We start from the raw sequence: 22,678 nt of genomic DNA, 5'->3' as shown, positions 1-22,678 counted from the left end.
TTGCCCATCTGAAGATGTCCCAAAGGTCAGTCTTACTGGGCAGGGGCATCCCTTCCTTGGGCAGAGGCAGCAGGCAGGCTGTTCCAGTCTCTGGTGTTTGAGTAGGGACTTCCATATGCCTCAGGCAGCAGCACTCTTAGTTCGAAGAGCACGGCCTTAGGCAGAGGGTAAATGAACACGCATTGTCCTCAGAAAGGCGGCAGTGGCCCGTCCGTGATGGCCCGTGCTGGTACACAAGTGGCTCCCCAACTGCCTAAAAATTCATCCAGAGGGTCCCTGCCGGGTTTCAAGATCTCAAACTACCCCCACTACTCAAGCTCCTCCAGAAGTGTCCCACTCGCGCATTCCACCTCAGCCTCCCTCACAGAGTTCATGACAATCGCTCCTGCCCCGCGGGGCCGCCCTCAGAGGCTCTCCTCTCCTGGGCTGTATCTTCTCCAGGGCGGTGACCTGGTCACGGACGTTTACTCCGCATCACCTTGGGCACCCCGCACCTTCATCCACAATCCAAGTGAGCAACCAGACCTCTCTCGGGATCGCTCGCCCGCTGCCTTTTGAAATGTCACGGTTTGGCTGGAGGGTACCCAACAACACCGGTTTCCACTTTAGGGGGGTGTCTGACTATAACCCATTTGTGGCAATTTACAAAGTGTGCCCAACATCAGAAATGAGGCCTCTCCCAGGACAAAGCGTGGCCTCAGCAGTTGGGCCCCCTAGCTGGCCTCACCCAGCGCTGCCCGTCTGGCCGAGGACTCTGCCCTCACCTGCTGTTTGAGCCGCTCTGTCCCTGTGGGGAGCAGGGATGAGCACTTGTGGTTGGGATATGGAGGTGCAACTTTCTGGGGGTGAAGGAAAGGGGGGAAAAAAGCGCAGCAGGATTTGGGGGGGATGGATTTTTTTTTATTTGGGCTTCTCACAGTGGTTAAAGAAAGCCACTCTGTCTTCAGAACAATCACAGCACAGGAAATGCATCACTGAGACTGCCCAGGAAAGTCTGACCAGCTGAGTCTTATTGCTTAAGATACACATATTCACAATAACTGACAAATGGTGACATGCCTCACACAGGAATGTGTTAGCGTTTGCAAATCGTCTGACAGTAGCACCGAACCCTCGACCAACCAACCCCTTTCTTCTCGTCCACCGGGGAAAACCAGCTTACTAAAGCTCCCTGGACCCTAACTACTCGGACAACGCCCCAGTTCCCGTGTCTCCTGAGGCAGGGCAGGCTCTGTGCAGGGGCCAGAACCGAGCCCACCTCCACCAGGTGCGTCTCTCCTTCTCATGCCTTTAGGGTCGACGCTGCAGGGGACCCGGCGGCCAGCACTTACAGGCTGAGGAAGCTTCCAGAGGCCCAGAATCCATCCGTTTGATCAGTTAACTGAAGAAGGATTTCTTTTGGTAAAACATGTGCTCCTTTGAGACAATTCAGTGAGTTGTTCGGGATTGAAGGGGAAAAAAAAGAAGTGGCGGGAAAGGCATCTGAGGGCTGGTGCTGCCCCCGGCCACACGGCAGCCTGCACGGTGGGAGCGCAGCCGGGGGTGGGGGGGTGGGGAGGGAAGCCCTGTGGCACTGTGGCATCTGCCAGCCCTTCCTGGCAACTGTGAGCAGCGGCTTGTCTGAGCGCGTCACTCAAGATCCAACCGAGCTTCTTCTGGAGGAAGTTCCATCTTCGCCTTTGGCCCGGCGCGTGCTTGTGGTCACCACCAGGGGACTGGTCCGCAGGGCTGGGAGCAGCCGAGGGAGGCAGACCCAACCGGAGTCCGGTTCCACGTCCAGGGGATGGAGCACGGGCCTCCGAGCGTCCACGGAGCAATGTGCAAATTGCAGTGAGGGGTAGAGTACAACCTCTACTTAGAGCACAGTGTCTGGCAAACACCGAGGACCGCCGTTGACAACGCTGCTGCATATGCCCCAGAACACGGTCAGACATCTGCGCAGTAAACAGTACATATGTAAAATAAGTTACCTTGAGAGGGCCATATGCGCGTCGTGGGCAGCGTGGGCAGAATGGCGGCTTCAAAGTAGATTCACAGGACAACAGGGCTTGAAGCTGACACACAATGGACAAGCGCACGCAGGTCATCCAAAAGCTCCCTGTGTTCAGATTTCACTTGGTTCAGCACGGACTTGGGTTTTGTGGAATCCAAACACAGACACTTGTTCTTCTCGCAGCCTTGGAGCTGCCTATCTATGTCTCTGTATGCCTATGCATAGATACGGATGCACTGTGTCCTTTCTGACCCTAACATCAACGCCCTGGCCCAAGACCACCCTTCAGGAGTGGGCGGTGGGGGAAGACCCAAACTCTTCGTCTCCGCAGCACGCTGGATAGGGACCGTTCATGTCGGCAGTTGGCACTCTCCATCCAGAGGGCTCCTAGCCACAGGCTGCTGCTCCTCGGGCCCGGAGGGCAAGACTACAGCAATAAGGATCCCTTGGGCCTTCAGGATGGCTGCCTTCACCCTTCTGCCTGGGCCATGTCGACTCTTTACATAAGAGATACCAAAACGAGTCACCTCATTCCAAAATAACAACAAAAAGGCAGGGGCTGAAAACCACAGATAACCAAGGTGTCTCTTCCAAGTGGTCAGTTATTTGTAAAAAAAGAAAACCAAAAACTAAAAACAAAAAAAACACCCAAACATTCAAAAACAAAGAAAAAATACTGTGTGAGAGCCAGACTGTGGGACTGCCTGGGGGCCCTCCATCCATCCGTTTGTTCACAAAGGGCGTGAGCTGGGAAGGCCTGAGCAGCCCGAGTCTTGGGGTGGCACCGGGTCACCTATGGGCCCAGGCAGACAGCAGGCCTCCAACTACCGCCATGGCCGAGCGCTTCCTGCTCACCTGCAGAATTCCAAAGACCACTCCCACCCAGGCCTTCACACAAAACAACTTCCTTCTGGCTCAGCGGCAGCCAGGCTCTTTGAAGGCAACTAGAGAAAGCGTCCAAACTTCCCTTCCGAAACAGAATTCTTGCCTGTCCATTAGGGAGGTTTTGTTTTGAGCTTGCCTTTGTTGTCTGCTTTATGAGAAGAAAAACAAAACAAAACAAGAAAAAGGTAGGATAGCCCTCATGGCTGAACCAGCCTGCAGCCGGCCAGAGCTCGGGGGAGGCAGGGTGCGGCCTCAACCCAGCCCCTGATATTGGAGAGAGCAATAGGCGGCCCACCCCTAGAAAATTCCACAGAAGTGCCCACTCACTCTCGGTCTCATCCCCGAGGTTGCTGGCAGCTGGGAGAGACCCTCCCTGGGCGGGTGGCTGAGACACAGCAAGGTTCTCTGATCTGAAAATTCGATAATAAATCCACTCCCCCACCGAGAATCATTTCCAGGTGCAGGCCCCGGACCCTCCGAGGGGTTTCCAGACACACCTTTCTCTGACCCAAACAGGTGGGCGAGGTCAGATTTGAAAAGGGGGAAAAGACGAGGTGGACGTGGGGGTGGGCCGTGAGGAATGAGTCACAGAACCAACTTCTCAGCCCTCTACAACCCTGTGCTTTTGTGGGGCAGTGCCACCCACACCCCGAACTGTACCTGGAGGTGTGGGAAACGCAGTGGTGGTGGGGAACAACAACAGAACACCGAGTGGCTGCACCCCCTCCTCTAAAGTCCGGTTAATGCTTCTTTCGTGACGGATGCCCCTACCCAGGTTGCTCTACCAAGTTCTCAAGCACAGGCCGGCCTGCTCTAGCTGGGGGTGCTGCTGCCCTGCGAGCTCGGGGAGTCCTGCTCATTGATGGTGTTCAGCAGCAGGCAGGCGGGCGGCTGTGGCAGGTGGGGGTGCCCAGGCTCTCGGGCCTGCCCCTCGGGAGGTGGGTACAGCCCTTCCTCCTCGTCGCTGGTGGGCCGCACGTGGCAGCTGTCGCAGAAGTCCAGGGGACCGTCCAGGGCGTCATCGATGAGCGAGCTGAACTCTTTGGGGTCGCCGTCCAGGCCGCGGTTGCACACACACACCTCGATGCCCGAGTCCCCGGTGAAGCGGCGGTGCCGACCCGGCGTCTTGTCTTTGTTGTCGGGGAGGGCGCCGCCCTGCTCCGGGCTGTACTCGCCCAGCAGCTCCTCCTTGCAGTCGGGACCCTTGTCCTGGAAGGCCCCCGGGTCCAGCTCTCCCAGGCCGGCCACGGAGCTGCTGGGCTCCATTCCAGGGGCTTTGGTGGCAGCGTGGTCGGTGGGTCCGTCCGAGGGCTCGGGGTCGGCGATGCTGGGGGGTCTTGTGCTGCTTCTGCTGGGCCCAGACAAGGGGCTGCACTGTGCCCCCTGGGTGCCCCTGGTAGGATCAGCAACCGGGGGGCTGCCCCCTGCAGGGCCGCCCTGTGTGGGCAGCTGCTGCTGCTGCTGCTGCTGCTGCTGCTGCAGCTGGAAGGCACTGTATGGTGGGGGAGGAGTTGGAGGTCGGTTCACCACTTCCTCATAAGGAGGTAGTAAATAGTTTGGCAAAAACCCTAAAATGGGGAGGTAGGGAGGAGAGATTACTGCTCTGGCCATTGATTTGAGGCAGAATGCAAACTCACACTGCATACAAGCACAGTCCCCCACCCCCTTGCCCGCCCCACCCCGGCCCAGCACACCTGAGCCAAGCTCCTGACTGTGGGCAGGGGAGAGGGCTGCAGGCAACTTTGCAGAGAAAGAGGGGCAGATTGGGAGTGACCCAATCCAGCTATCTGAAACCAGAGCGCTCCCAGTGCTGCCTCGGTGGCCAGGACTTCCTGCTGTCTGGGAGTTAAGGTAGAGAGAGGGCTAGGCCAATGTGGGCATGGCCAAGAAATGACTTCTGCCTGGGGCGGACCGTTCCCAGCGGCACAGAAGCCTCCCTTTCCTTGTCCAGTTGGCCTTCCCTCTGAGCCCATGGGCCTCGGGGTCTGGGATCCTCACTTAAGATTTCCTGGCCATTTTTCCCTCCTGCCAGCCCTTCCACATGCACCTGGAAGAGAGCCTGGTGCCAGGTGGGCAGGGGCCTGTGCTGTCTCTCTCCACGGGGTTGGAGCAGGTCCGGAAAGACAAGCTACCCTTCCTCCTGACACAGATCAAGAGGGCAGGCGTTCCAGCGGGGGGCTGGGGCAGTCTCTGAAGGCCAAGGCTTCTTAGACACATGCCAGCTGAATTCTTTTCAGAGTGGCGAATGCCTTAGGGCCCAGACAATCTATTTATAATATACCCAAAATGGCTAGCATTTACTGAACACTTACTATATGCCAGGCACTGTGCTAAGCACGTTACCCCTTCTGGACGTGGAATTCAAGCAATTATGACTACTTTGTTTCGCAAAACACGCTGCAGGCCTTCATCTGCCCTGTCCAGAGCCGTGTGTAAGGGACACCCTGAAGAGCCACCAGGTTTCCAGATTCTTAGGAAGTCCCACCACCACTCAACCATAGCTGCTCCGTCATGTGGCCTCGGCTCAGGTTCATGTCATTTGAGTAAGCGAAATGGGAGCAATAAGGCCACCACACTCCCACGGCTTGGTTCACTGGCATTATGCACCACCTGCCTATCGCCTCTAAGGGAGCGGAGGCCTGGCCAGACCCAGCCACGGGAGGCTCAGCATGGCCCCGAGGCATCAGGGCGCTGCCTCCACACCTGCCCCTCTATTCCCACACTAGCCAGCTCTTTCTTTGTGGTGGGTGAGGGAGAGGGGCACTGCCCCTGTTGCCCCCGGGGCCCGAGCTCTGTGGCGGCGCTTGGTGTACGTACTGAAATAGAACGGCAGCGCTGAGTAATTGTGGGCTTCTCGGTAGGCGATCAGGTTGATTTCATGCTGCCGCTGCTGGGCCTGGAGGCGGTGCTTGGCTCGGCGGTGATGGCAGACGCAGCAGCAGCTGAGGATGATGATGATGGTGCACACCAGCCAGAACCCTGCGTGGGGAGGGACGAGTCAGAGAGGCACTCGAGGGGTGAAGATCAGCCTGAGGAGGCCCCTCCCAGGGTGGGCAAGGAGGCCCAGGCAGCACCGTGGGTCTGGGACCTCCACTGTGGCGCTGCTGGGTGGGCCATCCTGTGACTGCTCCCTCACCTCCACCTCCACCTCCTGCAACGTCACAGGCAGAGCCGCTACCATGGGTGCCAGGTAAAGGGTGCACTGCAGAGGAAGATGGCTGCCCTCTGCGGCCAGGCAGAGCCACCGAGGGGTGGTCTGCTACTGCAGGTGGTCTTCCGCTTTCATGACCCCGCTTGACTACCCATGTCATTACCCTGTCCCCCACCTGTTCTCTAGACATACTACCCTATTAGCACTGAACCGGGTGGGGTGTGCGTACATTGGAGGTGGTGTAACATCACCCTGGGGTGGGAGCCTGGCTTCGGGAGCCCTGGCTGGTGACATGTGCCGGTCAAGGCAGCCATCCAGTTGACCCGTCATGGGTGCCTGTGACCCCCACCATGACAGCAGGATCTGGGCTGTGCGTAGGGCACGTTGCATTTGCCTGGCCGGGGAGCTCGTCAGTGCTGGGGCAGACTGGGAGCCAGCCACGTGGGATGGGCAAGGGCAGGGAGCATCCAGGGGCCTTGGGGGAAGGGAGTAAGTGCCAAGGCAATGCTCTAGCCCGTTGGTCCTCCAGGATTCACCTGTGTGGGCACGGCAGAGTACTTTCTAGTACAGCGCGGGCACCCTCCTCTCCTTAGCACTCAGAGAAACACGTCAGGTTTCCTGGCGTGTCTCCCCCCATCACCCCACTCACTCTCCCTTGCAGCCCTGCTCAGGCCCCTCGGGTCAGCCACCAGGCTACTTCTTGCTGCTCACTCCAAAGGAAAAGAGTCCTTCAAGCCCTCCACAGCTCAGACTTTTAGCAACTGGAGGGGGGCTTGAAGAGGTCTCCTCAAGCAATGGGCTCTTTTTTAGTGACAAGCGTCATGACAGTTAAAGGGGAGACAGTCTAATCGCCTCGGGTCTACCTCTTCCTTAGAGAGTGTCAATGACTTCCTCCGGGACAGTTCCACCTCCCACAGTCACAACCCGTGCCCCTCTCGCTGGGGGCTGTGGCTGGTTTACATGCAAGGCCATTAGCAGCCTCCCTCTCTTTCTCCCTGTTCTGGGAAGGGGTGGGGGTACCAGAGGGGACGGCCCAAAGTCCTCTCTCGGGGTGAACAGCTCGTTTTCACTTCCCGATTGGATCATACTTAGAGAATGCGAGAGAAGGCCCAATATCAGGCCCTCTCCCCAATCTTCAAATGCAAACAGGAAAGACCCCTAAACACATATAGCAAGATGTTTCTAAATTCAAGAGGACCCAGAAAGCTCTAATAGAGAAAGCATCAACCCAAGTCTCCTCAATGTGGGGGGCCAGGGTAGGCAAGGTGACAACATCCTTGAACGGTCTCACTCCAGACTTTAAAACCTGACCAGCGATAAAAGATATTACACAGCTAATAATATAGTGCTCAACCAGTTAAGGAGTCAGAGAGATGTTTCCAATATGGGAAGTGAACAAGCAAGAAATATGAAGCCCTGGTGATCTCACAGTTAAATGCACGGCTGCTAACCAAAAGGCTGCCAGTTCAAGTCCATGCAGAGGCTCTGAGGGAGAAACCCTGGCAATCTGTCCCCATAAAGTTTATAGCCTAGACCAGCCTGTGTGATCACGAGGTGTCGATGGGATCAGGGATCGGAGACCCAGAACAAAAAAATCCTATCAATGTGAATGAGGGGGAGTGCAGAGTGGAGACCCAAAGCCCATCTGTAGATAACTGGACATCCCCCTACAGAAGGGTCACAAGAGACGAGCAAATCAGGGTGCAGCAACGCACCGATGAAACACACAACTTTCCTCTAGCTCTTTAATGCTTACACACACACACACACACACACACACACACTATCATGATCCCAATTCTACCTTACAAATCTTGCTAAACCAGAGCATGTACACAGGTACAGATCAGAGCTGGAAACACAGGGAATCCAGGACAGATAAACCCCTCAGCACCAATAATGAGAGTAGCCATACCAGGAGGGTTAGGGGAAGGTGGGGAGAAAAAGGGGGAACTTATTACAATGATCTACATATAACTCCCTCCCAGGGGGATGGACAACAGAAAAGTGGGTAAAGGAAATTTCGGTCAGTGTAAGACATGAAAAAATAATAATTTATAAGGGTTCATGAGGGAGGGAGGGGGAAGAATGAAAAGCTGACACCAAGGGCTCAAGTAGAAAGAAAATGTTTCGAAAACGATGACGGCAACAAATGTATAAATGTGCCTGGCACAATGGATGGATGTATGGCTTGTGCTAAGAGCTGTGTGAGCCCTCAATAAAATGATTCTTTTTTTAAGTTTATAGCCTAGAAAACCCCCTGCTACATGAGTCAGGATAGACTCAATGGCAGCCAGCAATGTAAATATAGCTATAGATATTTAAGAATTAAAGGAAAAATATAAAATATTACTTAATTCGTAGGATTATGGAAATTAAAGGTTTTCTACTCTATTCTTTCAAACTATGAAGCTAGAAGTAAATGTAAACAATTTAAATGTCTGACTAATTATCTATACGGCTGACTTTTATCTTTAAAAATTCATGGATAGGTTCTTAAATTCTTCTGGGAATGCAGCCATACAATGAAACAGCATGAAATCATTCAAAAAATTTACAGGGTACTATTTCTTACATCTAAAGATGTGTATGACATTGAGTGCAGAAATCAGATTAACATACAACTTAAAACACAATCCATCCCAATTTTTAATGTTCAGAGAAGCAAACATGGGCATCCCTGGTGCTGGGCAGATCTGCTGCCTTTAGCTCCTCGGGTTTGACCCCACTGTATTCCTTACTTGTCTAATACACACACGCACTTCTCTTTGGGGGAAAAGCATATATATACACACACACATACATACACATACATACATACACATACACACACATACATACACACACACAGTTTTTTCTCCTCAAGGACAAATGATCAGAGGAGTCATTTTAAGGTCAGTTGTACGCTCTTAAGGAGCTCTGGGGGCGTAGTGGTTGCTGGTTGCATTGCTAACGACCAGGTGGGGGATTCAGAGGCACCAGTCACTTCTCCAGAGAGAGCCTTTCTGCTCCCTGGAAGATTACTGTCTCGGGAACCTGCAGGGCGGCTCTCCTCGGACCTACAGGGCTGGTAGGGCTAGGACTCGACTGGCAGGCAGAGAGAGGGGTTTTTGTTACTAAAGAACAGATTTTAATACTACCCATTCGCTCTCCATTCTTAAATAACTTCTAAGTCTTTCCATGACAAGTACTAGGTGCATTTTAAAAATCATTTGATGTGTAACTATAAATTTACATAAAAATCCTAAAATATTTCCACATGTATCTCTTAACAGATTAGTTAACTCAAGTTAAAGATGTCTAAGAAAAGGAGGGCAAAGTCCTCCTCTCCCCAAATAGACTTGTGAACGAATCCTTCCCTGATTCGGTTGTTGCACTTGTCCCAGAACACACGGTTCCAAAAGACCCACTGACACGTAGGGGGTGGCCCCTAGCTATGACTCTTTCTGTCCCCCAGAGGGGTACCAGCTGACTCTCCCCACAGAGAGCCGCCTCCTCCACACAGTGTGACAGGCTGAGGGAGCTGCCTCGTCCTGGCCACACCGAATTGCAGGGGCTCAGTGCTCACGCAAGCCGCATTACTGAGGCCTGGCAACAGGGCACAGGCACACGGTAACGACCAGTGGATGGAAAAACCCAATCTTCAACCAGAGAAGATCAGGAAAAAGATCCCTTTGGCCTTTCCAAATTCGCTTCTGCAATTTGCTTAACTTAATCTGTATTTCTTTCTTTCCCGACTGGTTTAGGCCGAGACACTGCGGAAATCTTAGAGAATGGTGGGGGGCTGGAAAGAAACTGTCAATCCACCTACCTTCCGTTACCCACCATCTCACCCATCCCCTAGGAGGCTAGACCCAGGATCCCTGTGCTTAGAAGCTCCTGGCCCTGGAGGGCGAGAGAGGTGGGAGAGGGAGCAGCAGGGCAGAGAGAGAGAGGGTCAGCTGAGGAGCAGTCCCAGGAGAGAGGCTTTCCGGCTCGCAGAGTAAGACAGTGATGGAAGTGGAGTGGGCTGAGAAAAAGGGGGCTTTGAAACGTTTGTGAGCAATGGAATTACATGACCATGAACTTTCCCCATGAGCTGCCCCTCCCGTACACCTGCTGCCGGTCACAGATGTTGACTTCTGTAGCACAACCTACCTATCCTGCCTGAGGGAATGTGCTTACGGACTTTTCTGAAAGAGAAGGCTTGCAGGAGTCACTAGGTTCTCAGAGTCTTTGATGCCCCAGTAGTAAGGCTGAAACCCACGGACCTAGAAATACACAGAGAAGAAGTCTCTGTAAAAAGGAAACCTTTGGAAATGAAAGGCAGGCGCCTGGGGAAAGAAATGAGAGTGTTGGAACAGTCGGCCGAGTTCCTCTCCTCCCTTCCGTGAGATGGCTTAGGCCTACTGTGGTGGCCCCAGGAGACTCACTGCTGACTCAGATTCTGCCAGCTCTTCTCTTCTCACGTGCCAGCCGAAGTAGGAAAACGGTCCCTACCAAGTAGTGGCTATATGATGTCATGCCAGCCTCAAACTGAATTCCAATCCCTTCCTCTTTCCTAATGGACTGAGAAGAGCTCTTGGTGTCCATCAAAGAACTCAGGGGCAGGACGGGTCTCTGACGTGATGCGGGGGTTAGTCAAGCGGCAAAGGCCCCAGACGAGCTGTCCCACTTGATGGAGAGAACGTGGGAAGCAGGGCAGAAGGCATCCTGCTCTGGCCCACACAACACAGGCTCTCTTGGGAGTCATTTCAGTCAAAGCCACGTCTTATCCCATTAAAAGGGGGAAACATCTATACTGGTCCCTGTGGAACTGTGGGGAAAATTTTTTTTTTAAAATCTTCAAGCTGGAGTTCACAAACAAGGAAGAAACTAAGAAAACCTAATTACAGAGGAAAACGATGACATCTCTCAATGACAACTTTGGAGAGTTGTGACCTTACTCTGGGCAGTGTCTGTCATGCTAAGCAAAATGGCAAACATGTTTTTACAAACAATCCGGGTCCAGTGTCGGGACTGAGTCATGTGCCCCAGAGTTCACTGTAAACTTGGGAAAGCACCCCGCCCCAATTGGCAGGAAATTCCACAGTAGGAAGTCAAAGCATATAGCAGGTCAGTTCTCCCTCCCACACTCAGGTAGGTGGGTGACTTGCTTAGTGGAAGGGTGGTACACGGCCCCTTGGAGCCCCAGGCAGCAGTTCCTGCAACTACTGGCCCTGTGGAAATGAGGACTTCAACAGACTTGCCACTTCATCTGAAATGCTGAACACCTTTCCTGGAAGCAAGTTCACCCACATGGGAGAGGAGATGCACACCCCTGAGTGCTCATTTCATTTCGCTTCCTCATCTGCCAGCTGGGGAGAAAGCAGCCCCTATCTCGATTGGCCACTGTGAGGGCTCACCAGGGCAACACTGCAGAGTATGCGCACCTGCACCTCACGTCTAAGTTCTCTAGCCTATTGCTTCTCTTGCTCGGGGCAGGTGTAAGCACTTCCTGAATTCTCTACAAATGTGTTCCTAAAAGACACACGATTAGGGACAAGTCCAAGATCCACTTCTAGGTTCTGTTCTTGGTTCTTGGATAAATCCATTGGCTAACCAGTCCATTCATATTCACGGAGTCCACATTGTGAATGAGATGTTATGTGTGCTGATAGCAGTCAATCTGCCATGGTTCAGAGGTCAGAACTGCCAGGGAGCTGGGAAGGAGACCCCGCTCCCTGCTGGCTCAGGTAGGCACCTTGTGGGCTTTCCTTAAGAGCAACTTACCATTGGGCGTCTTCAGGCAAAGTTAAAAGGGACAAAAGTCACAGGTGAAAAACAAGCTGGGCAGCATTTGTTGGGTTTGCCAACAGTCTGTTGTATTATGTCACCTCGGGGGATCCACTGTCCAGAACCACCATTCCTGGTTCTCCCACATGCCTGAGTGCAGTCCTCTCAAATTACTTCAGGAGCAGAAATTCCCAACTTCTACTTTCCCTGGAAAACTCAGTTTGGTTTGTAGAATGAGCCCGTGTTGGGAATTGGGAGATCTGGGCCCAAGTCTTTGGGGCTTGAGCACATCCCCAGCCTTCAGGGGGTCTCAGTTTTCTCCTTTAGTCCATCTGCTCCACTAAGGGACTCCTTGGAGAAGGAACTAAACAATGCACAGAGACGGTGTCTGACCTCTCATACAAACCCTGGGCCCACCTAGTATGGTAGGCTGGCCTTGGGAGGACATGGGTAGAGTCCTGGACACTCGACTTAACAGCTATAAGTGACTCAGGGAGTTAGTTCCTGCTACGATCCCCAAGAAACAGGGAGGATTCTATGCACCTGGTGTGGTGCTTGGGGTGAAGAGATGGTGCATACAAAGGCCTGCCCCAAAACGTGGCACCAGGAGAAATCCATGCACACAGGGCCTCAGCCTTTCCCCATAGAGTCTCAGCCATCGAGATGCCTCTGCCTGGGAAGTCTTTGCACCTTTCGGCTTCTGTTTAGTCCTAGCTACTCTGGAGGGTGCACTACAAATGCACCTCTCCTATGCAGCCTGCGCTGACTCCTGTCAGGCCCAAAGCAAACTCTCTCTCTGAATATTCCCAGCCATCATAGCAGGCCAGCGCCCTCTCTACACTACTTGTTGGCCACCTCGACGAGTAATGTACGGGGGGGGGGGGGGGGGGCAGTGAGTATGTGGAGTCGCTCCTTGGGAGAGAGGAGGCTCTCTGCTCTGGTAAAGGTTCAGTGTCTCAGAAACCCTTTATGGGGTCACTGTTAGTAGGAACCAACTTGATGGCAGAGGGCGTGGTTTAGAGTTCCACACATGTGCTAATTGTGTATTTTGACTTGTCTCCTCTCTCTGTGAGAAAACTGCCTTCTTGATGGCAACTATTATACTTCCCCTACAGATTCTAGAAGGATCCCTGGTGACAGTGGATTACGAGTTGGGCTGTTAACCCAGAGGTCAGCAGTTTGAGCCCACCAGCCGCTCAGAGAGGGAAATATGGGGCTTCCCACTCCCATAGGGATGTACAGCCTCGGAAACCCACAGGGACCATTCTACTCTGTCCTGTAGCGTCCCTATGAGCCAAAATCAACTCGATAGCATTGAGCTTTATTCCTGTTTCTAGCATCCCGAAGAAAAGTGGCCATACCGTGAACCTGGAACTTGGCTAGAATTGCAATTTGTAGATCTACTGAATCAGATTCTGAGTGGGGCTCAGAAATCTATTTTAGACGGCTCGCTAGCAAACGTTTGAGAACCAATGGAGTAAGGGTTTGTCGAATGAATAAATGACTGAGGCATGAGCTACAGTGCAGGGCCATTAAAACTTAGGGAAATTTAGTAGGATGGCCAGGTCTGTAAGCCTTCTGTTCTTCAAACAGGACCTCTGTCTGACTCCTGCCTCAGGCAGGCCCAATAAATCCTCTCAGCATAGGTTACAACAGACTAAAAAGATATGGGAGCAAGGTTGCTGGCTGAAGCTCAAGGTCTGTGTGTGCTTTTGTGTCTGTGTAAAGGGGGTTAGGAGTGTGTGTGTGTGTGTGTGTGTGTGTGTGTGTGTGTAAGAGAGAGAGATTGAGATTTCAGTGCATAGGAAAATTCAGCTTAGCAGAGGTAAAGGGGCTAGTGGGAATGGCAATTTCCCCTTGGAACCTCCTCTGTAGACAACTATGATTAAAGAGACACCTTGTCTGACTGGAACTCTGCCAAAGATTTTCTGGCTAAATTTTTCTTCCAGAGGGAATGGAAAAAAAAAATCCATTACTTTCACATTTCAGGCAAAGTCAAGAGGCAATTAAAGGGAGCAGGTTTTTAAAGCAACAGAACGTGCACATTTGACAAGAACTTCAGGAGTTATTCAGAATTTATTCCAGCACTCACCCTCCCTCTGCCGACCGTGGGGAGAGGCTGTGACCCCGGCAAGGAGGAAAACCAATGAATTCCTTAGAGGGTGGGGCACACATTGGGGATCTACTGACCAAGAACCCACTCTGGGCATAGATGGCAGGAAAGTTTTGTTTTATAGTCTCCGACCTTCCAGAACTTGGAAAGCACGCGCTAATTCATATAATGCAGAGTCTTTTCTCCTGGTTCAGCTTTCTGGTCTCTATTTGGCCTCCTCGCCTTCCTCCAGCTGACCATATCTGGCCAGATAATTAGCCCCTCGAGCAGGACTTCCTATTTTTGCAAGCCCTTACGGTTAAGATCCCTGCTTCCCACCAGACCGTCTGCCTGCCCCTAGATCCCCTGTTGCCCCCACCACCACACCCCACCTCCCACCGGTTCTGGCTTCAGAGACCCAAATCTGGTGGCTCCTGGGTCTGCTCAGCCAATGCCCCAGGGGGCTCTGTCCACCTGAGATGGAACCATCAGCCACTCCGATCCTTTCTGCAACTGATACCAGCTGGGCTGGGTCCCAGAAAAACAAACTGCAGCTCTCTTGGCATTTTAGCAGTCTGGCCCAGACTTTTGTTTTAACAAGGGGTGTGGGGGAAAGAATTTGAACCCTTCAACTATCTGCATTTTAAAACACTGAAACCCAGTCTGTCCACCTGCTTGACACTTGGTGTACTTTATTTGTCCTGCAACACCGCCCCTTTTAAAATAGCAACAAGGATTCTATACCCTCTTTTGCTACAGCTTATATAGACTGAGCGGGGGGCACCTTGAACCTTGTCCTCCCCTACCCTGCACCACCCCTGAATTCCTCAGAATTCTGACCAGCTAGCCCCAAGAGTGTGTGTGTGTGTGTGTGTGTGTGTGTGTGAGAGAGAGAGAGAGAGAGAGAGAGAGAGAAAGAGAGAGAGAGAGAGAGACACAGAGAGAGAGAGAAAGACAGAGACAGAGAGAGACAGAGAGACAGAGATCCTATTTATAGGACCATTCCCAACAGGATGACATTTCGGAGGGGCAGACACCTCTGGCCAGGCGTCTCATTTCCTTTCCACACCAAACAAGTGCCCTGTTGGTGGCTTGCTTACTGTCAGCGCTGTGTGGGGAATGGAAAGGTCGGAAAAGAAAAGGGGAAACAGGTGGAGTGATGCGGGAAGTAAGGACATGGCTCGACAAAGAAGCCTCAAGTTTGTTTTCACATCGTGCAGTGATACTCCCTGCTTCTGAGTCCATGCTGAGTCATCGTAACGGATCCCACAGGACAGAGGAGAACGGCCCCTGCGGGCTTCCGAGGTGGTAACGCTTTGCAGGAGCAGGAAGCCCCCGATCAGTCTCCCTCAGTGTGCCTGGGGGATTTGAACCACCGACACTGCAGTGAGCAATCAAATGTGTACCCCACTTCACCACCAGGGCTCCAAGGGGGGTGATGGGAGCTGGGAATGATCTAAGGGAGTTAGTCTACAGTTTCTTCTCCCAAAAGATGGTGGGAGAACCCCTGAAAATGCCGCTCACCTGCGGCCTCTCTGTCCAAGATGCCTCCAGCCTCTCGTGTGGGAGGGGGATAGTTTGAAGTTGGAGTCTACCATCCTACACCGTTTCACCTGAGCTCCAGGGAGATCAGAGCACAAACAGTGTTTGTGAACTCTTCAATTCTGGGTTACTCCCTGAAAGACTACGAGGTACTGCTACAAATCCACAGAAACCTTTACTAGACAGAAATACCACATGTGAAGCTATTGCTTCTGGGCATATCCTCCACCAAGGTCTCTGTGTGCTGAAGGCAGTGTTTCCACCTCTCATCATTCCCCGAGGACTTCTGTGCTCTTCGACTCACACGGTGTCAAACGGGCAGTGTGAGCATCCTCAAGGGACTCAAACCACATTCTTTTTAAATGTTCTTCCAATTTGCAGGACTGAAAACCCACAAACGTCTAAAAGGCTCAAGTTAGGGGATGTCAAGTATCCCGACAAAATTCTGGTAGGACTGCCTCGTTACCTTCAAAGAATAAGCAGATGCATGACCAAAATGCAAAACCAAACAAAAATTCCTTGGCACCTTCTCCTTTTCCTCACCAATGCAGGTTTGTTTTTTCTCGCCCCCTTTTCTAAAGACTTCCTTCATTGTAAGTCTCCACGATCATCCTGTGTCCTTTGAAAAGCTCTACCATGATTAATCCCCGGCAAAGGTCACCATAATCATCTGAGCTGATGCCTCTGCCTTCCTTAAATGTAATGGGTTCAGTAGGTTCCCCCCCACCCCCTAGAAGCCACTGTCTTGATTGGACCTTTTTAATTTGGAAGGCATCCCAATGAGACTGACACAAGTGCATTGCCGCGAGAACTTATCTGCAGCCATCCACCGATGACAACGAGCTTAAACACCTTTTCTGTTAAATAAGCCAGTGCATGTATGAACTGCAGCCCTGGTGACAACATTTTTGGAATTACCCTCATCTAACTATGTCACCGTCCTGAAAAGATCCAAGTAGTATCTTGTTCAAGATGCCCCACCAAACTGAGCAAGGCCTGGCATTGGGCTACCTGGAATTGGTTCCATATGCACAGGAGAAGCCTTCAGAGGCTGCAGTTTGAGTGATGGGGACAAAAAACAAACCCAAAGAGGCTGAGCTCAAGACTCCCCATATCTCCCGGGTCCATACGCAGGAGTCTAGGCCAAGATTATGTCTTTGAGAGGGACCCCCAGAGATATCTCCCTGGTATCCTACTGAGAATGCTGGAAGCCTCTGCAGTTCTCATGGGAACTGTAGCAAGGCTGCGGCCAACCTCTTTGCAAAAGTGCAAAGCCTGGGCTCCTGGGCTAGCCCAGGGAAGGACCTAAGGGTGCAGGAGGGAGAAGGTGTCGTGGGGGACTCACTCCAGCAGCATCTCATGAGGTCTGGCAACCGACCATGGTCTCTTCAGAAGGCTCAAACCACACCCTCCAAATTGCAATGCCCAGTGTCCAAAGAGCACCAGGCGCTCCCCCTCTGTCACGGAACTGCTTCCGGAACCTGCAACACCTCCACTGGCTGGCAGCAGCCTCAAGGAAATCAGAAAAGGGCCGGCAAGCACCCGGTTTCCCAGCACGCAGAGAGCCGCCGGGACGGGGAGAGGCCTGGGGCGCAAGGACTTACACCAGAGTTCGTAGTAGTAGTTGCAGCACTGAGACTGTCCACAGCAGTGTCCTGTGTCACAGGTGTAGCTTTGATTGTTGGTACCCACACAGGTTTCTTTATCCTAAATAAAAAACAAATGAAATCAACTCGAAAGGCATCTAGTGTAAGTTATAGCAACATTGTTTAATTTAGGAAACTCAATGATAGTTGGGTACCACCCTCACCCAAACCCTCTGCTTCCACCCAACCCCACACAAACAATGTGTCCCGTGTCCATCCCACTGTGAGAAAATAAAAAAGAACCACACAGTGACAGCAGAGCTAATTTTTTTTAAAGGTCAAGTTTATTAAACGTAGGGGACTCGGCACACAGACTCATGGGCACTTGGTCGAGTTCTACGCAGACAGGAGAGGGCTGCCTCTATTTCTTTACATCTGAGCAGAAACGTTCCAGGTTCCGGTGTTGAGGCTCAGCTGGTAAGAAGGCAACGATTCTCCTGTAATTAGCAGTTATGGTTTAAATAAAACAAGCTTTTCTCTGAAACTTCCTGGAATAATTCATGCTGTTCGTGTTCTGGGATTAGCATCTAGTCAGTCACTCCGTCCTTCCCTTCAAAACACATGGTGTCCCAGGCTAATTAAGTGAGATGTCTTCACTCTGAAAAAAGGTACCCCGGTCAGGCGACCTAGTCTGACTCTAATTGGTTAGGTCATCATTAGCTTATCCAGTGGTTTCTTCAAACTCTCGCCTGTATCCAGGGCTCCTGATCACTCCTGTTCTGACATAGCTCCGTAGAGGCGTGACTGGTGCCTGTCAATTTCAAGTCAGAGCAGTGATGGATGGAGATGGACGTAGATAAAAATTTATATTTCGCATGTTATTAAAATACTCCACTGGTTGACCGTAATCTCAGCCCGCCGAGTACTCTGGGATACTAGGAACACTCCGGGGCCCGTCAGTGGTCTGCTCTACCTGGCTACCAGTGGTGTTAATGGTTACGCGTTGGGCTCACTGCAAGATCCGCAGTTTGAAACCATCCACTGGCTCCTGGGGATAAAGGTGAGGTTTTCTACTCTCATAATAAAGAGCGACAGTCTCCAAAGCTCACAGGGGCAGTTCGACCCTGCCCTGTAGGGTCACTATGGGTTAGAATCGACTCGATGGCAGGGTGTGGAAGCAGCAGCATGCTCCATGACTGGATGCTGGCTTTGTGCCAGGCACTGTGCTGAGTGCAAGGGATACAAAGATGAATGAGACATTGTCCCTGTATCCTCAAGCAGTTCCAAGTCAAGAAAGAAAACCCCCAGCTCAGCAAAGAAACTAAAGCCGCGGTATTGTATTTGCGGCTGGGCAGGCTGAACCTGCCCACTGAGCACATCCGGGAGGAAGGCTGCCAGTGGAAACTTCAGTCACGTGGTCGGCTGCCTCCTCAGGACCTCACTTTACTCCACTGTCTACTTGGCCAACGGCATAAACAAGGCACTCCGGTGACCGTCTACTGGGCGAGAGGCCGGCTGGCAGCCCTGCTCCCTAGAGCCACAGGCAGTGCTGGGAGAAAGTGCCAGGATGAAGAAACCCAGCGCTCTGGCTCCCTCCTGTTTCCACACCAGCTCCTCAGGTGTTTTCCTAGTCTTTAGAAGCCCTGCTCGCCTTGGGATAGAGGAGTTCGGGAGAGACCTCCGTAAACTCTGACGGAGAAGGGTCCACAATATTGCACACAGAGCTCTTCTCGGCTCTTCTGTGCTCACCGTGAGCAGGAAGACACATCTAGTGGGTGGCAGCCTGGCCAGGTCTCCTCCGAGCCTGGCACATATGCAGAGAACAGAGTGGATTTTTCTGCCTTCACAGATCCCAAGCTCTCCAATCAAAGAGCAAGACACTGAATTCATGAGGACATCAAAAAGTGTCTCCCCAGGTGACATGACCCACGGCTGCCATTCTTCTGGCTCCAACTCACCAAAGCACAGTTCTAAGTGTCCACAGAGTGTCTACAAGAGGCCACGCTGCCTATGCGGTGACACATAAAAAGGCTGCAGGGATACTTCTGCCTCGGGGAAAATCTTACCAGATGAGGTCTAGGCTCTAGGCACAGAGCGGGCAACCGTTCCTAAGTGAGATGTGGAATGGAACTCGAAATCCAAACAAGCAGCAGCCTCATGACCAACAGGGGGTAGGGGTGGTGTGGGGTGTCAGCTTTTCTCTCCGCTCCCCCGAGGAAGGAGGCACAGGACAAACAGGAGCCCACTCCCTCCTTCCCCATCTGCCTCCACACGTCCCCAGCAAAAGCAGAGGTGCCATCAAGTCACTGAACCCAGAGCTCCTGGGGCAGCTCTTAATCCAGCATTCATTCCCTTGTCATGCTTGGTAGCCCCTCCTCTTCCCTGGGTACAGATTCTGGGATGGGCTTGGTTATGGGAACAGTCACTTTGTGACAGGACAAATAAAAGTTTGTGGGTAGATAAGACAAGAAGTGGTCTGTTTCACAGGCACTCAGTCCGGACGAAGTGCAGGGACAGAGGGAAAGTGAGAGATAGTGAGCTCCTCCAAGCATCTGCTGGGTTCCTGGAGAACCTCAAACCTTGACTGTGACCCCAGTTCTGACAGTATGGAGAAATGGGGCCTCAGGCAAGCTACTGAATGGTCCTGAGCCTCATCTATAAAAGCCTGTTAAGATTGTTTCTAAAGTTTCCATCTACCCTGGACTGCTTGCCAGCAAGTGGATTCCTACTCACAATGAGCCTCTAGGGTTTACTGGGCTTTGTACGTCCCGACAGGAGCACACAGCCTCATCTTTCTCCCAACAACGGCGAAGCACCGTCCTTGTGGTTAGCAATCCAACGCGTACACAACCAAGGCTTGACCTCTACAGCTTCATCACCCTATCGCCTCTATCGCCTTGGTCACAGGCACCTCAAGCCAGGGTGCACGTGTGCATACTATGCCACTGCCACGGAGTGGTAGAGGCAGCATGACCTTATATAGGTTTTCCAAGGCACACAGCCTCATCTTTCTTCTAGAGAGCAGCTAATGGGTTTGAACTGGCAATCTTGAGGTTGGCTGTTTAACCCACACCAGAGCTGCCTGAGCATGAGCTCCTGACAGCGCTCTCCCCTCTGAGTCAAACCCGCAGCCCAGACAGCAGTGGGGAAATGCTGCCCCAGGTTGTTCCACGCTCTCTTAGATGAGGAGCCTGTCCCTTGGTCACTGGACTCTCAAACACCGCCCTGTAGCTCGAGATTCCTAAGGCAGGTAGGGTGAGGAGCCAGCCAGACGTGGGTTCAAAGCCTAGCATTCGTGCAAAATAACTGAACCTCTTTGAACTGTTCCTGTCAACGTTATTCTGGGAGCCATTTTTGCTGGGCACACACGACCACTCAAACAGTGCTTTGCCTTCAATCAGAACAGTAGACAATGCAGGCGACTCGGGTAAATCAAAGACCAGAAAAAGAAACCGAACAGAGCGCAGCCGAAAGTTCACACACAAACACTTCTCAGCACCCACATGCTGCATACGAAGCTGCAGTGTCAAAAATTCCGTGGGAAAAATCCATTATTTTTCCATGAACTTTCTTAAGCCGCCTCACACGCTGGTCAGGGCAGGCCCGGAAGAGTGGGCAGACATGGTTCCATGCCCACCCCCTCCTGTCCACAGAATAGCCCCATCATACTTGGTGGAGTAGATGGGCAGCAAGAAGGAGAAAGACGCTCAACAAAGGCGACACCGGGGCTACCACACTGGACTCAAGTGGGGGAACCACTGTGGGGACGGCGCAGGACTGGCGGGCCTTGTGTGTTTTGCAGGCACCCCGGCATGAGTGAGGCCAGTGCCCAGAGAAACAGTGGCTATGTAACCCCACGAAGGCAGGGGGCGTGGAGGTGCGCGACAGCTCAGGTGTACTGCGGGGCACAAGGGCTGAGCGCTCAGCCACTAACCCAAAGGCTGGCAGTCCAAACCCGCCAGCGCCTCTGCAGGAGAAAGACCTAACCCTCCGTCCGCCTCTAGAAAGAGAGCACCCGAGAAATCCCTTTAGCGCAGCTTTACTTTGTCACAAAGGGTCACTTGGAGTGGAAAATGGACCTGACAGCATCCACCAATGCAGAACATTTTCTGGCTATGTGCCAGAACACCAGTAAGACCAATGCTGTCGTCAAGTGCAACTCACAGCTATCTGAGCAGACCGAGTAGAGCTGCCCAGAGGGTTCCCACGGCTGTCCATTTTTACAGAAGCAGACTGCCACATCTTTCTCCCGTGGACAGGGCTCTAGGTTCCAACCACTGGCCTTTCAGTTCAGTTAGCAGTCAAGCACTTGACCACTACGCCATCAGGACTCTTTCTGTGTGCCCCTCTTCTCAATGTTTTACATGCATTCGCCCATCTGAACACAGGGTTGGCAGCATCAAGGAATGAGGTCGAGAAAGCCTAAGACGTGTTTGTTCAAGGTCGCATAGCTAGGCCAGGGTAGACCATCATCAAATTCATAGGTTTCCAAGCTTATTTGGCCTACTGTGCCCTTTTCAGGAGGCGGGAGGTATTACTCAGCATCCTCTTGGCAATTAAAACCTTTTTTACTATAAGCCATAATTCAGGATACCGTATGGGTTACAAAACCCAAACAAACTCACTGCCATCAAGTAGATGCCAACTCACAGCACCCCTATAGGAAGGGGAGAACTGCCTCTGTAGGGATCCGAGACTATTAACTCTTTAAAACACAAACACACTGCAATAGAGTTGATGCTGACTCTCCGTGACCCTACAGGACAGCGGGACTGCCTCAATATGTTTCCCAGAATATAACTTATGGGAGTAAAAAGCACCATCTGTCTCTACAGGGAAGCTGGTGGGTTCAAACTGCTGACCTTGAGGTTAGCAGCCCAGCACATAACCCGCTACACCATCAGGGCTCCAAAGTGCAGGTGCCTATCTGCTTTTGCAGTCCCCAGGATCGGTCCAGTGCCTCCCCAGGGGACAGTGTTCCCTACTTTGGGAAACGCTGGCCCAGTTGGTCTGGATGTCTGACCTTTTAACTGTTAAACTATAACCGCCCTCATTCAGAGTTCTCCTCCCTTCAGCTGCTCAAATAAATCACCAGAAGCTCTATACCAAATCAAAGACATGATTCACCTTTGAAGAAAAACGTAGGGCCCTACACCTTACAGAGCTCTTAGACTTGGGGGCAGAGTCCTCCACCTTCTACGGGGCGAGAACCATGGCAATGTGCTTGAGACTTCTCCCTCCTTCGCTCAAGAGGGCCTACTTTCACAGCCTGCTTTTCTGAAGAGTAAACTACTCCATTTCACTTCCTGCCTTCCATATTTATAGATACTTACACATATATTGGGTGTCTCACAGTGGAACCCATGGGACGAACGAGCAAGAGCCGTCCTGTAACTGCTGCCCTCATGGAGCTCAGTGTAAGCGAAATGCACAACCATCGCAATAACTGCAGTTAGGACACATGAGTCCACGAGAGCTTGTAATAGACTAGACATTCAACAAGGAGCTGGTCACGAATGGGAGAGGTAGGCTTGAACCAAGAGATCAAATGGATGGCTAGAATGGCCAAAGGTACTAGATAACTAACCCAAAGGCCAGTAGTTTGAACCCAGCCAGACCTACCTTAGCAAAAGGCCTGGCAATCTGCTTCCAAAGGCCCCATGGATGCAGGTCTA

General features: G+C 52.1%; 1 protein-coding gene across 2 annotated transcripts in view; it reads right to left on the bottom strand.

Annotated features, from left to right (window-relative positions):
- Positions 1-864: 864 nt before the first annotated feature.
- WBP1L (WW domain binding protein 1 like) overlaps positions 865-22,678 on the bottom strand; it is a 59,654-nt gene continuing 37,840 nt past the window's right edge. For both annotated transcript variants that reach the window (XM_075534930.1, XM_075534931.1), the window contains exons 2-4: positions 17,022-17,124; positions 5,696-5,857; positions 865-4,446 (exon numbers count right to left, since the gene is read on the bottom strand). In XM_075534930.1, coding sequence (XP_075391045.1) covers positions 3,692-4,446; positions 5,696-5,857; positions 17,022-17,124 — 1,020 coding nt within the window. In that variant the 3' untranslated portion in view covers positions 865-3,691. The remainder of the gene's footprint in view (positions 4,447-5,695; positions 5,858-17,021; positions 17,125-22,678) is intronic.

Source organism: Tenrec ecaudatus, chromosome 16, assembly GCF_050624435.1.
Source record: "Tenrec ecaudatus isolate mTenEca1 chromosome 16, mTenEca1.hap1, whole genome shotgun sequence".
Classification (NCBI taxonomy): domain Eukaryota; kingdom Metazoa; phylum Chordata; class Mammalia; order Afrosoricida; family Tenrecidae; genus Tenrec; species Tenrec ecaudatus.
Note: the sequence above shows the minus strand (reverse complement) of the source record. Positions and strands in the feature narration are given on the sequence as shown.